The sequence below is a fragment of the Apis cerana genome, linkage group LG13 (genome assembly GCF_029169275.1).
Source record: "Apis cerana isolate GH-2021 linkage group LG13, AcerK_1.0, whole genome shotgun sequence".
Taxonomy (NCBI): domain Eukaryota; kingdom Metazoa; phylum Arthropoda; class Insecta; order Hymenoptera; family Apidae; genus Apis; species Apis cerana.
Window position 1 is genome coordinate 10,745,430 of NC_083864.1, and position 16,096 is coordinate 10,761,525.

Here is a 16,096-nt window from a genome sequence, read left to right on the forward strand (position 1 = left end):
AGAATCGATCGTGTCCATTTAACCGACTCTCAATCCGTTCGATCCATTCCCTTCCGTCCATTTATCGTTCTCAGATTTCTCATTCTTCTTCGCTTTGATCTTCGATAATTGTTATTTTTTTATTATTATTATTGCTATTCTTCATTCAATCGTAACAGCTATTCGTTTAAATTCTTCTGCATAAAAAATTAAATTGATCCCTTTTTTTCGTTGGAAAGTAAATAAAAGATTATAATGGAATTCTATTTTTTACTCGATATCTTCGATATTTTAATATTTTTTGAACAGTTTGATCGGTTGTTCCATCGCGTTACGCTTAAAATTTCATTCGTTGATGAAACGAACGTGCATAAATGCAGATTTACCTTGAAATCCATTTCTTATTGTCATCCTGTATTCTCCGATGACTGTTTGAGCCAAGCTTTTAAGAAAACTTGATTCTATATTTTCTTCTTATTTTATATTTATTATTATTAGTAATTGCAACAATGCAATCTCGCATTATTCGAAGAAATAACGTGACAATAATATTCGTGGAATGAATTGCGATCGTCCATTTATCATCTTATCCATCTCGTGTACCAAGAAAAGAAGGAAAGAGATCCGCAAATATATTCGCAAAGTGTTGATATAACTGAAATGAAAACTTATTATAAAAGAAATAAATAAAATATTACACGAGAATAATAAATATCGAGTCGAGAGGAACAATTTCTATAAAAATTTGTCGCACGATTATTATTCTTAGAAATCACAAGGAATAAAAGGAAATTATATTTCCGGTTTAATCTCTGAAACCATAAGTGCGCGTTAATTTTACAAATCCGAAAAAATAATATATCGTTTTCCACGTTATTTTTCCTTTTAACTGTTGGCGCATTTTTTTCCTGAATATTTATGAGGCACCGATTATCGATGTGGAAAGGAAAAAAAAAATTACGCGATCATACGCGATAAGACCACGAATTAAATTGTACCCTGCACATAATCGTCACCAAGAGAGAAACAACGAGACCGGAACGGTCAGGGACGGTGAACAAGGACTTGATACGATCGAGGATAACCCGTTGATTGCTACGAATCATTGACATAATAACTCGTTAAGAATGCATCAAAGCGCGTGCAACTATGATATAAATAAAATTGTGATATTTTATCGTTCATTTCTTATTTATCTCACAATCGAGTTTATCCGTAAAAGTTATTGGCAACGTCATTACCAATAATTTTATCAACTATTATCAATTTAGGATTTTACCACCAGTATGTTCGATATTGTAATTGATTCACTCATCTATGTTATCCGTATGATTCATCATCTGTTCAAGATTTTTACTCGTTAATAATAATAACAATAAATCTAATCAGATTGTAAATTTATATCGTATATATAAAAGATAAATTTTTCGGTCCTGTATAGGAAGATACGATAAATAATTCCAATGTTTCTGTTTTATAATCTCCAAAATATATATATAGTAACGTCGTAAAAAAATAATTTTGAAACTTCAAATATTCATAACTTTATTATCGATAATTGTACAGGAGCAGAAATCATTTTTTAAAAGAATAAATCAGATTGCGCAATGGAAAAAGAAAAAAAGATGTTTTAAACGAGATAAATAATATATTTATTTCAGATTCTTGTCTCGATCGTTTAATGTTCCTTGATTTGCAATTCAATTAAAAAGATATCGTTGATAAAAATACTTTGCATCAAATAAGAATGTTAAAAATATAATATTCCCCAATGGCGTGATCGAGTGTGGAAAAATAAGCGGATTATCCATCGATTTATACTTTTTATGAAAATGCATCGAGAACGTTTCAATCTAAAATTATACGATTATATATGATCTGTTTATAATTATAAACAAATTAGTTTCTATGAGATATATATTTTAATGATATTGTCCCGTTCATTCAAGACTTCAAGAAACAGCAAACCAACAAGTTTAATGGGCAATGGAAATTAAAAAAAAAAAAAAAAAATATGACAATTAAGAGTGAAGAAGGTCGGTAAGTAGGCATCGATGGCTGTGTTCATCGACCGATTGGGCCAGCCTTGTGCGAGAACCGATAAGATTGGCAGCGAAACGGAACTCGAACGAGAGCAATGGTTTCGTTTCGCCGCGATATCATACCTTTGTAATAAACTCTGTCGAGGACTGCATTCCTCTGTTTTCCCCCCTTTCTTCCCTTTCGTTTTCGTTCACCGGCGATGACGACGACGACGACGACGTCGAGGTGGTTCGTGATTTTTACCGTGACAGAAAGTTGCGAAACGAGATATGACTAGATGCCGGCAGATATTTGAGGAACCGTGTCGTTTGCTACAGGGAATTAAGACATGAATGATCGATAAATCTGCGGTATGGCGGTACAAGGTGAAAAAATCCGTCACAGATTTGCATAATATTCGATTTATCAATCAAATATTCTATGAAATCGTATTTTTCTTGTTTTTTCTCGATCTCTCCGAAAGGAAATACACTGCGTTAATTAATTAATATAAATCGAAACATTTTTATATTTATATTTTTCTAGATAAACTGCTCACACTTTGTTAGAGAACAGCTGAAAATTTTCAATTTTTAAAAATACAAATTATCTTACGAATACTTTTCGATAATCTATTTTGGTAAAATAAGGATTTTAAGGATTAGATCTTTCAAGTTTAAGATTAAGATCTTTTTTACATGGAAATACAAGTATCGTCGTATTTGCATAATGGATATCTATCGTAAACAGAATATTATCTATTATTATGTTTATTTTTTTCTTTCTCTAAACTCTTGGACAAATATTTCTTTTTCTTTTTCTTTGTTACGAGCTAAGCGTATTATGGTTTATTTTTAATGATATTAAAACATTTTTTCACTTCTTGTTTCATCTTCTAATAAAAAATCACCAACTTCGAAGGTCACGAAACTCACACATACATATAAGGTTCAACTATCCTAACATTTACGTAACCTTCTTCAAATGATAATTGTGCGATTCCAATTATTTCTATATTTTTCCCAGAAAATCGTATATATGATAGAAATATCGTACGACAATATTTTTTATTATGATTAATAATAAAATTTTGATATAATTATAAGAAAATTATAAAATTTTTGTTCCATTTTTATATTTAACGAAGTAATATCTGATCTTTTCGAGCAAACGTAGCAAAAAAAAACTAGGAAAAATAATCTTCGTGTTAACACTTAACACGTTTTTTACGCGTTAGCTCGTTAAAATGCAAACATTTTTCTTATGATATAACAATACGTGTATAAATATTTATTTCGTATCGTGAGAAAATATTAATCTTCGATCGAAAAGATTGAAGCAGAATATTCGAGTTCATATCCAAATATGAAAATAAGAATTTGAATTCAAAATAAAATAGAGATTTCTATGTCGTATCATTGTATTATTATTATTATTTATTCAAATTATCGTTCTTTCTACCTTTTCACGTGCATCAAAATGGCCGTCAATCAAATTAAATACTCCATTAAATCAAATTACGAATAGATCAGGTAACCAATGAAAGAAAACAATAACAACCAGTTTTGCTAATGTTTAAATTCGTGTTGTGGATCGAGATATACGTACTTTTTAATTATGCGTACAACAGGATGTCATTATGCTAAAAAAAAATTTCCTAATGGAGGAAGTGCAAATTTCCTGCATTTTTCAAGTCTCGACCAACCGATTGTGAGGTAATACTTTGGCTATAACTCAATTGCATTCTATGCAATTTTATTGCGCATTATAATACAACTTATTTTTAAAGACTTAATTAGGAATATTGAAAATCGGATAGACAATAATAAAGAAATTGCTTCACTTTATGGTAGTTATATAATATATGTAGTAATAAAATTTTAAATATGAAACTTATATTTCTCCTTTTTTAAATATAAAAAAAAAAAAAATTCTATTCTATGTTTCATTCTCTGTTATAACGTTGTTTATTTAGTCATGTATATTCAGTCATCATTTCAGCTTTCCAATCTTCCACTCTGTGATCTACGAAGTGTGACTGACATTTTGGCTTAATGTTTTTTTTAGACCTATACGTCGAAGTAATATTTTTTTTTTTTTCATCTTTATTATAAATCAAGAGAGGAGAATTGAGGAACAGGAATAGACACGGTACAAGAGAATAAATCATTACACAAACTCCATTATTTTGTAATAATAAAATGTATTAAATAGATAGTGTATTGTTGGCAATACTTATCAAACTACTAATTTTCTTCATTCGTGTGTTTTTTCGGTAAATGAAACAAAAAAAAAAGGGGTCGTCTCGCGCAGATCGATGTTCACGTTCCACATGGAGGAGCGATAAACAGGAAGGAAGGATGGAAAAAACAAAAATCATAGAAATCGAAAAAAAATCAATCGTGCAATTCATCAACCGAACAAAATCGTTTTTTTTTTTTTTACGTTTTTTACGAGCAGAAAAATCCCGGATAAAAATTCTCCTTCTCCTCCAATCGAAAGATGAACATCGCTCCTCGTAACCGATGACCCATATTTTCCTTTTTCTTTATTTTTCAAGGCTCGCCATTCCTCTAATCAACGAAACTCTATGTGCATTTATCACCTTTGTGGTCCCATTGTGGATTAGACCGAAGTCGTTCGAGCTGTGTATCACGTTTTTTTGTGTCGCGACCAACGCTCTCTCGTCGAAGAAAAGTGAGGGGAGGGGGAGGGGAGGGGGAGGAAAAAAGAAAAAAAAGAAAAACAAAAACAACCTTGGATCATCCCCGTGAAATCTGGTTCGAAACGATTGGAAAAATATCGAAATCACGATCGAGTTAAAATAAATTTATACACAATTTGTTGTTTGAATCGTGTCGACCAGCGGAAAAAGATGGCCGACGTACATGGCCGACGAACGCGACGAAAGGAAGATTTCACGGCGAATCTCTGATGGAGCGTATACGCGATAACGTATGTCCGGTCCGAACGACTTCCGCCAGCCTATCAATTGGCTCCCAAAAATCGCATTTCGTTCTCTCTTAGTACGTATCGCTAATTGTCTCTCTCTCTCTCGCGCGCGTGCTCACACTTTCTCTCTCTCTCTCTCTCTCTCTCGCTCTCTCGCTTTCGTCGAACATGATACATAATAATATATCTCCCGCGCAAAATATTTTTCTCGAACGACCATCGATCTCGAAAATCGATGCTCGTATGTATCACAAGGAGAAATTAAGTATACACACTTTCGTCGTTAATTAATTCTTTTTTTCTTTTTTTCCATTTTTTGTATTTTTTGGGGATGGGATTTGCACACCACCTGTTGGTTCGGCACATCTAATCCCGGAATCAGGAATTAGATAACGTCCCCATGGGGCAAGAAAAAAAAAGAGGAAAGGTGGGGGAAGGGGGGAGAGAAATACGTTTCTTAGGCTGGTCTCGGAGAAATGGAAGAAAATATATGATAAAAAAAAAATAATATGATAATATTAATATTAATAATAATAGTTATAAGAGATAAAGGATCTTAAGGGTTTGCTAGAGTGATCGTATCGGTTTTCCTCTGAGAGCCAAGAGATCGACCTGTCACATTACAATATTCGCCGTAACGCGTCTTGTTACGTACATACATATTTATATTATAATATATATATTTTTATATATATATATAGCGTGTATCTGTGAAGAACGTTGTATAAAATATTGTATAAATATATAAATACTTGATTGAAAAAAAATAAATATATTAAATTAAAAAAAAGACGTAACGTAAAGTATATTATTTTATTATTAATATTATATTTTAATATATATATATATATATAAGTTGTCAAGTCTATAACAGGAGGGTACGAAAAATTAGCGTCGTTTCGCTACCGCGACCGAGTCTCGTTAATGCCGCTTCATCATTATATCTCGATCAAACAGGAGATTGCTTTTTTATTTATATTTTGCTTGCACATACGAGTGACAAAATAGGGATAGATAAATATTTATATACGAAGGAAGGAATAGAAAAAAAAAACCGTGAATTCTTGGAAGAATTGTACAATACGCTTCTTTGATAAAAAAAGGAAACGAAAAATATGAGAAAACTAACTTACACGCGTGTTTGTGTCTACTACGTGTAAGAATCTGTCTGTAAAATGATTCGAATAAATAGGTATAACAATATTAATTGCACTAATCAACTAAAAAAACTCCCTTTCTTTCTTGTGCTCATTCGTGCTCGTTTAAACTCGATATTTACAGCTAAGTTTGTAAGTGTACAATGTAAATAAAAGAAGAAACGTGCGAATACACGGTAAGGATGAATTCAAAGAAGCGTGTTTGGATGAAGATTGTGTTCGAATTGAAGAGTGTTCCTTCCTATTGTACATTGTTTCGTTCCATTCGGAAAAAAGAAAGAAAGAAAGAAAAATAAAAAATGATTTGGAACGAAAAATGAAGAAAAAAATGATTGATAAATAGCACGTATGCAAAGTATACAATTACGTTGCCTCCATGCAAGTGAAATCGATCTATTTCTATAAATTCATAAATAAATTAAATATCCTAATATATATATATATATATATATATGTATATTCTTCAATTCTGTGAATTTCTTTATAAATCATTGTCGAGTTTCTTCTCGAGGATTATTGAATACATATTTTTAAGTTGTGGAATATGAGAATAAAAATAAATATAGAAATTAACGTGTAAATTGAGTACGTTTTCATCCTTAACATAAAAATATTTTTCTTGTAAGATTCTGTATTATATTAAGATTCTGTGAAAAAAAAAATGTAAAATTTAAGAAATGTTTAAACAAAAAAGTTTCGCGTCTTTAACTTTTTTTAAAAAATTAACGACCAACTTTTTTTTTACATTTTACATTTCATAAATTTTTCAGTAATTTTTATCAATGAAAAATGATTTTATAAAACAATCTTTAAATTACAAAAAAAATAAAAATTGTTTACATATTCAAAAAAACGTTCAATCAAGAAATATTTATATGTTGTCTCTTGTAAACACAAATTCAAAACTACAATAAAAATTACACAAGTATTTCTTCGTACTCAAAACTCATCGGCTATGATTATGCAAAACTAAAAAGAAAAAAAATAAATAAATAAATTTATCTCTCAAGTGGTCGAACAAAATCACAACTTATGAAAAAAGAAGAAGAAAAAGTTCAAAAGAGAGAAATCTTCGGCCACTTTTCTACGAAAACAAAAAATAGGCGGGAAAAGAATGGTAATAATATATAAATAACGATATAATAACAAAGATGGCAGAACACGACGAAAGAGACTCGGTGGCATCGCGAGACGCTTTTGAAAAAATGTGCCGTCGCTACTTCTTTCATCGTCGTGCGAATATAATCGCGGATCTCTCGCGACACGAGAAGAGAACTCGAAAAGTTCGTCGTGCCTCTTCCCGTTTGGCCGCGAGAGACAAACGTGAACTTGTACGTGTATTACACGGTGGTGTATAGTATAACGCTTGGTTTCGTTTTGGAGAACGCGCGTGGAACATAGGCCTCCATAACCCCCCCTCCACCAGTGCCACCATCTGTGCCTACGCATCTTTTTATCTCTCGTTCCGAGCGACGAAGAAACTCGAGGGAACTTTCACTCTCCGCGTCTGGTAAACGCGTTCTTTTCTCTCTATACTACTCTCGCCCCCTCTATAGATGGCTCTCCCTGCTACGTTATCCCTTTCCTGGTTACCGTAGCACAGAACCAGCTAAAACGTCCACTCGCTTCGAGATTGGTCGTCTCATTTCGCGTCGTGCGTAAATTATGTGCGAAGAGTTCTCTTCTGACAACGAGTACAAGTGAATGATGACTCGCGAACTGAACGAGAATATCTCCAATTTATGGAAGAATTATCCTCTTCTTTACAATTTTTCAAACTTTTAAATTTTTATCTATCTATCGTATCATCTATTGTAATTTCTGAATTTTTACGATCCAAATGTCTAGATCGAAAGAGGAACGAGACTTTGTCAGTATATGGCTGGTCACTGGCAGCGAGGGGACTATATCGCGCGTGTCGTTTCGCAGGGGCACGAGAGAAACGGAAGAGTGCGTGTGTGTTATGGCAAGGAATTAAATAATGCATTCATTAAATAATAGATGTACAAAAGTTGAACTCGTCACGAGTTCGAAAATGTAAGGGATTTAAGGGATAGAACCTTCGCGTTTCTCGACACAGAATCATGGTAATAAACGGAGATATGATCGATGACAATAATGGTAAATATTTATGACGGTAATGCTGGATTAACACTAGTGCGATAATAGATAGTGGTAGCAGCAATGGTAATAATGATATAAAGTAATAGCAAAAGTAATAGTAATAGCAATAGTAATAATATTAATAATAATAGCATAATATAATGTATATATAGGGCCACGATAATCTGCGACGATATATATATATATATATTAGATAAGACACGGCATTAATTGACTTTAGTTCGGAGTTTTGAACGACGATCATCGAAGCAACCGACTGCACTAGCAATTGATTGCATCGTTTTACAAAAAGGCAAAAGAAACAAAAAAAATAATAATATTAATAATAATAATATAATAATATAATAATATAATAATAATAATAATAATAATAATAATAATAATAATAATAATAATAATAATAATAATAATAATAATAAAAAGAAAAAAGAAACGATCAGCCAGATAAATAATATAATGAAGATAATATTAAATGGATGTGCCGTACTGTTCGTCGAAGTAAATGATCACCTACTTCGTATGCAATCGAGGCGTACAATGCTATGAATACAATAATAATAATAATAATAATAATAATAATATATAATATAATATAAAATAATAATAGTTAATAATTAATTATTAATAAAAATAATTATATTAATAATATAATAATAATAATAATATTAATAATAATAATAAACTAAATCTATAATAATATTTGTTTCAAGTATAAATTAAATGAAAACATATTTTGTTTTAGCATAAGAGTGTATGATGTGCATATATACAAGATGTATTCGATTTTCAAAAACTACGTCATTTAGGCACTTTTCTTTTTTGTCTCGTTTTTGTCTCTCTCTCTCTCTCTCTCTCTCTCTCTCTCTCTCTCTCTCTCTCTCGACATTCTCGGTTTGAAGCGACGCGCGGCGGAAATAAATATTTTTTTTCGCCAAAAAAATCGATCCGATATATTAAAATCTCAAAGATTGCATCGAATTCGTATTTTTTTTAAAAAAAAGGGGAGAAAAATAATAATTAATAAATATATATATATATATATTGAATATACACCAAAAATTAAGAATTGATTGGTGCAATTGTTTCATTTCCTTCGAATGTCTTTGGGATACGAAAAATAATTTCTTCCCCCGCTAGATGGAAGCACTCACGAAATTACGCCGCCTCATTCCTCTGACCATACTCTCACTTTCGCTCGATATATCTCTCTCTCCTTGACTCGCACTCTCTCTATAATAGATTTCTTTTCTTTAATAATAGTTAATATTTCTATTGCAATAGTTACATATCACATTTTTTTATGGGAAAGAACAATGTAAATATATATGTATATATATATATACCACGAAATTGATGATATCTCTTTCATTCTCTCCCACTCACTCTCTCTTTCTATCACACTCCAATTATTATTTTTTCTTTTTTTTTCTTTTTTCCCTTTTTTTTCTTTTTTTTTTTTTTTTTAATCAAATACTCGTTCATCGTTCATTTATTTATCGATGAGGCACGCATTTAAGGCACCATTAAGGAAGCTAACATCGATATTCTCTAACATAAAATTATTTCGATTGCTATTGAAGTCGTTAAAACTACGATAAATAATCAAATTTTCTTACAGAGATTTGCTTTCTTTTGGACAAGATAACTCGTGGGGAAAAATTGGTTCTCTGGACGTTATCGTTAGAATTTCTTATTAATTAATTCGATTGTCCTATCTTTCGGTAAAAATGAATAGAAGAAATACCACTTTTCTCCATTTTCTCTACCTCACACTTTCGACCGAATCGATTAAACGAAAACGTAGAAGAGAACGGATAAAAGCGAAGAATGGTAAAAAAAAAAAAAAAAACCGAAATGCTCAATATCAAACTACGATAAATCCGATAAGATTCTCTTCAGTCCGATAAATCAGAAAATGAAAAGTAAATCGAGAATAAAAGTCTCGAAGTAAAAAATAAACGAATTCTGAAGGCAAATCTCTCTCTCTCTCTCTCTCTCTCTCTCTCTCCCTCTCTCTTTTTCTCATCGTCTTTAACAAAAGTTCGTCTCGTGACGATCGAAAGCCCTGACCGAATCCTTCTTTACAAAAATATCCAATATCGCGTAACTTATTTTTTAAACGCACTTTCGTTCATCCCATGGACACGTTTCGTCTCCCGACACGTAATTTCCACATATACACACGTAACACATACAAACGTATCACTTTCTCTCATTATCTTTCCTTTTGCTCGTCCCGTTGCTCTCACCATCCGATCCCACTCTCCCTCCTCTTTCGCTCTGTGTCCAAGTTACTCATACGCACAAACGGAACACGCACACACGAACACACAAACGAATCTCTTACTCGTTCTAACATTGGAAGACAATCGGAGTTCTTAAGCCACTTAATCTGCATAGCATGATCTTTGATCCGTTTCGCGCGTTTCGTCACTTGATCCAATACCAACGCGACGAAAACTCGTTTCTGTATAAATATACATATACGTTATATATATGCCTGTGACTCTTTCTATTTTTCTTTCTCTCTTCCTCTCGATCCGCCTTGCTTTCCGCTCTTTCTCTCTCTCGCATGCGTCTTGCTCTCGTCTCCCTTTCACTCTCGAAATACAACTTTCCCCTCCCTCGTCCTTTCGCAACATGAAGGAGAGGGGGAGGGGGGAATAATCCCGGAGGGAAAAAACGCGAACATTATTATTAAAGAATAAAACGAAAGAAGAAGAAATTAAAAAAAAAAAAAAAAAAAAGAAAAGAAAAAAATATCATTTTGGAATATTGCAACGTTTCACCTGCCCCGGATCGAAATTAAAAAAAAAAAAAAAACGCTTCGTTCCCGTGAGTATCCTTGTGTGTACGGAGGAGACAAAATGGAAGAGCGAACGGACAAAGCGGATGGACGACGATGGAAACGAGACGAGATCACGGGGTTATGGGTCCAAGAGAGATCAAAGAACAACTTTCTCGAAGGAAGTCACACAATTCGGTAGAGGCTTGGACTCGTCCCTCTCGTTCCGACCTGTTTCCATTCGCCTTGTCGTTTCTGAATATTTCTATTATATATACGATATATTATTTTATACGATATTTCTGCTCTCGGATCTTAGAATCCTAAATTATTTTTTTTTCTTTTTTTTCTTTTTACGTTTTTTTTTCCCCCTTTTTCCCCGTATATTTTTCCCTTTCTCCATGGTTGAATCGCGTATATATCAAGGATTCCCACGAGCAGGTCGAGACATCCGGGCTGATATCATCTCGTCCTTTCCGTTAAACGAGCGTAAACTTAAAGTAAAAGAAAATAAAAAGAGATGACGATGACGATAACGATGATAATGATGACGATGAAACGATGACGATGAAACGATGATAATGGGAGGGGGGGCGGGCAAGGAGATGAAAAACGGCTCCGTTGGTCAGAAAATGTCTGACGCTATTAATACGGTTAAGATTAATATAACGATATTCAATATCGATAGTGATATTAATGATAACGTTAATAATTAATATTAAATTGTAGCGATAATAATATATATATATATATAATAATATAATAATATAATCGTGACGATTATGATAAAAAAAAGGAAGAGATGATCGTTTTTTAAAGAACGAGAGTAAGATGCCTAACGTGTCCTACGAACAGAAAAGAAACGCTTAAATAAGAAGCTGACGGAGAGGAAAGATCCGTCTAACGCGAGAAATGCAGTTTAAATGTTAAAAAAAAATATATATATATATATTTGTGTGTGTATGTGTATGTGTGTGTATGCGCGCGCGCGCGCGCGTGTAAAAAGAATAAAAAGAAGAAGAAGAAGAAGAAGAAGAAGAAGACGAAAAAAGAAAAAAAACCTCTTCAAGTCGGTGGAAGAGTCCGTGTCCCTCTCCCTTAAAACACATTCTCCTGTCTTTTCCATCGATATTATTAAATTAGAGTAATATATATTTTTGGGTCCAACGCTCTTTGTTTGTCCTCTCTCTTGTTCTTCCTTCGCACGTGTTGTTCGAAACATCCTCGTACGCGCATACATCTCTTAAAAAGATTGCGAGGAAAGAAAGAAAAAAAAAGAAAGAAAAAAGAAAGAAAAAAAAAGAAGAAGACACAGCATTACTAGTACCAATAGAAGAAGAAAAAGAAGAAGAAGAAGAAGAAGAAGAAAACAAAAAGAATAAAATACCAAAGAGTGGAAGGACCCAGGAGTCGGAAAGGAGAGCTCCCTTAGATCTTAAGATTGTCGAAGTCGGTGAGAGTGCTGCTGATCCTGTTGAACACAGGGAGCCTGGACTCGGCGTTGGGCGACAATGGGGACGGCGTCCTTGGCGCGAGCTCGTCCGATCCCAAAGGACTGCAAACGCTGTTGGTTCGCGGGCTGGGGCTCTGCCTGGTGGCGAGAAGTTGGCCGAAATCCTGGCCAAAACTGAACGGCGTGGTGGGCAGGCTGGTCACGGACGGTTGTTGATTACAGTCGTCGCTGAAGAAACTCGCCATCGAGTTGGTAGGCGACTGACTGAGGCTGGACGACGGTGAAATGGAGTCCCCGGTGCTGCCGAGCGAGAAGGTCGGGCTGAGATTCAACGGCTTGGGCCTGGTGGCGCCGATCACCGAGCTCGCACTCGTGGAACCGGTCTGATGATGGTGGTGATGGTGATGGTGATGGTGATGGTGTTGGCTGGTCGTCAAGCTCAACGAGTTGGTTCTGAGCAATGGCGGTGGGTTGTACACGTTGCTCGAGTTGCACAAGCTCAACGAGTTGGTTCTCATGAGGCTGGGGGTGGTGGCCGCGGCGGCGATCGCCGTCACTTGGGGAGAGGCGACGATCTGCTCGAGCAACGAGACGTTGCTGTTCGAATTCACGTTGGATCCGTTGCACCCGTTTCCACCGGCGGCCACGGCCGCGGCCGCCGCCGCGCTCAACAAAGGATTCAGGCTTATTATGTTGGGCTGGGTGGATCCCAGCTGGGCGCTCACTTTTTGATTGTGGATCCGAGCCTCCTCGAAGTTGTGGATGAAATGGCAACGGGGCCCGTACGGGCAGAAACCGATCGTGTGAAACGTGCGGCACAGCTCGGTCTTGTATTTCGGATGGCGGGCGAGGTTGCGCAACTCGCTGTACCCGTGAGCGAACTGACACTTGTCGCCATATTTGCAGGTGCCGCTTTCCTCGAATGGCCTGCACAACTCTGTCTTGTACCGGGAGGTCGGCTCGCTCGCGCTGCGATCCAGTTTACGGTGTTGCTCGATCAGGGTTGTTACCAGGGAGGTGTAGCGACGAAGTGGCCCGTGTCCCCCATTGTTCCCGCTCGAACCGTTGCTCGAGGTGTTTGTCGCGGATCCCGATGTCGCTTCCTTCGCCTTCGCAGATGCGTTCTGTAACACACCGATCCAAACTGTATTTCCTTTGCCTCCTTTTTATCCCTGCGTTAATATCTAATCATAATTTCCCTCCATTCCCGCCTATAATTTTTTCCTACTTTTTCCCTCCACAACTACTCTGTTCCGCGTAATTTTTCCTTTATCCTCCGTGCATCCGATGCAACGTAATAAAATCCACTAGAGATTAAGATAAAATCGATTAAGACTTAAACTATGCGATAAAACGTAGGAATTCGTAGAATCGTCCGCAAAATTAGAAAAGAAATATCTACGTTTCCACGTACGATAAAATTTTCGAAATTGCGAAATGTCGTTAACCTTCGAACGGTGTTTCATTTTCCTCCCAATTAAATTATTAAATACGTGAGAGACACGTGTTCGGGCCATTAGCCAGATTTTAGCCTGGAGCTAAAATATTTGCAAAGGAACATTTTTTCCTTCGCTCCATTACCTTTCGTTCGTTTCTCTTCGTACGTTTCGAGAGAGAGAAAGAGACAGGCAGACAGAGAGACAGATAGAGAGAGAGAGACAGAGAGAGAATAAGCTGGTCTTATTTATCCCTTGGTCGAAGTAGCGTCGAGAAAATGAACGTTTCGAGGAATCGAGCGACGTGGAAGAGATAGCAGCAACAGGAATTGATATTTTTACGCGGATAGATTCGTATGTGACGTAACGAAATAATACCAACCACGTGTAACAGATTTAAACGGTTTATCGTGTCGTTCCTCGAGATAATTATAAAGGCGAAGGCGGATTACGGTGGATCGCAGATACGATTGTGGTAATTTCGACGAATGCAGGAACAATACGCGTCATTTACCCGAAATGATCCATCGCAGATATTATTACGATATTGATGACGGCTTACGCAACGCGATATAACCGCTTGGACGCGAACCCTTGACCAACAACGATCATTTATTTCTAATAGATTGTCCAATCAAGGAATACAGGAAATGGCGTGCACAATTGCTTTATTCGAACGTTAGAGGATTTCGAACGTTCCGATGAAACGCTTCGTTATCGACTTCAATTTTATGGTTTTGCCGACGAGCTGTTGGCGATTTTGCGCGCAAATAGAGAAAAAACGGAATTGAGTAATTCCGTGTTGTGAAACGTTACAAAAATAAATCTCCTTTTCGATATTTCAATTGCTCGCTTATCACAGGCTAAATGTGAAAGTTCGATACTAAGTAATATATGCGTGTGCGCCTGTGTGTGTGTATGTATATTCCTACCGATTGATTCATCAATGATTTAAAAATTTGATGGAAAACCTGTTACGTAAGCACGAATTTCTATTCGAATAATGAAATTATCTGCACGTATTAATAAACTCGATTCAAAACAATTAATTTATCCTTTTTTTCCATCGGTTCAGATTATTACTATCTTCGATCGCGATACAAAACAAAACATCGTTATCGTTAATTGCTTTTAAATCGTGAGAGAGGTAAAATCGATCGATGACAAGTTACAGAAAGAGGATACAGGTATACGAGAAGAGACAACGATTCGAAAAACCTTTTTTCAAGGAGGAAAGATCAAAATTTGTTCGAGAATCTACCTGAGAAAAATCTGAGAATAAACTCGCGTAAAAAGGAAGAGGGATAGAGAGAGATAGGGAGAGAGAGAGAGAGAATGCCCCTTTGGAAACAATCGGATTTTACGAGAGTTTCGAACAAGACCGAAGAAATCTTAGATAGAGAAAATTTACCAAAAGAACCTTTCTAAACCATAAAAACGAACCCTCCATCTTTGGTATTTACTACAAATCCTGTCAATCTTTATCTAGCTCTCCATTAAGAGCTACTTCCCGGGGATTGGTTAAATATTATCGTTGCTAGATAGTATCGTCGATTTCGAAGCTTTCACAAAGAAATATTTTCAAGGAAAGGTATTTATTATAATAATAAAGATCATTCGGATGATTTTTTTAATTTTAAAGAAAATATTCTCATATATTTTTTTTTTCTTCGCAGAAGAGGTAAACCATTTATCACGGAATCAATTATCATATTTCAATTTATATTAGAATTGACATTTGCCAAGGTGAACCGACTAAGACACTTATATGACTAAGACCAATCGTCATACCGATAGTTTTTATGCTAATGGAGCAAATTCTTTTTCTTTTTTTTTTCCATCTCCATTAAACCGTCAAAATTTTTGCATAAAATAAAAGAAGAAGGGAACAAAAGGATCGGAACCGAATTTATTAATCGAAACGTTAATTACGATAATTTAGAGGACGATTAAATTAACGTGCTGAAAGTGTATTATCGTATCGAGGACGACGAGTTTTCAATCAATGTAATCGATCGAAATGTTCTCGGTTTACATTAAAGAGAATAAAAACCGTAAACCAGCTAGAGTTAAATGGCTTATTATGGTAATTTACAGTCTTTAATCACGTGCACGCTCGTACTTTGCGGGTAAACATTATTGTAGTTGCACATACGTGTATAAACAATAACCCTGAAATCAATTTAAA

At 35.1% G+C, this 16,096-nt stretch overlaps 1 protein-coding gene across 2 annotated transcripts in view; it reads right to left on the bottom strand.

The window, feature by feature from the left end:
• Positions 1–4,184: 4,184 nt before the first annotated feature.
• LOC108004042 (protein TIS11) overlaps positions 4,185–16,096 on the bottom strand; it is a 39,333-nt gene continuing 27,421 nt past the window's right edge. Inside the window, exons 2-3 of one of the 2 annotated variants that reach the window (XM_062084149.1) lie at positions 12,407–13,596; positions 4,185–11,513 (exon numbers count right to left, since the gene is read on the bottom strand). In XM_062084149.1, coding sequence (XP_061940133.1) covers positions 12,448–13,596 — 1,149 coding nt within the window. In that variant the 3' untranslated portion in view covers positions 4,185–11,513; positions 12,407–12,447. Of the gene's footprint in view, positions 13,597–16,096 lie in introns of both variants that reach the window. The other variant, XM_017066689.3, reaches the window with a different exon arrangement.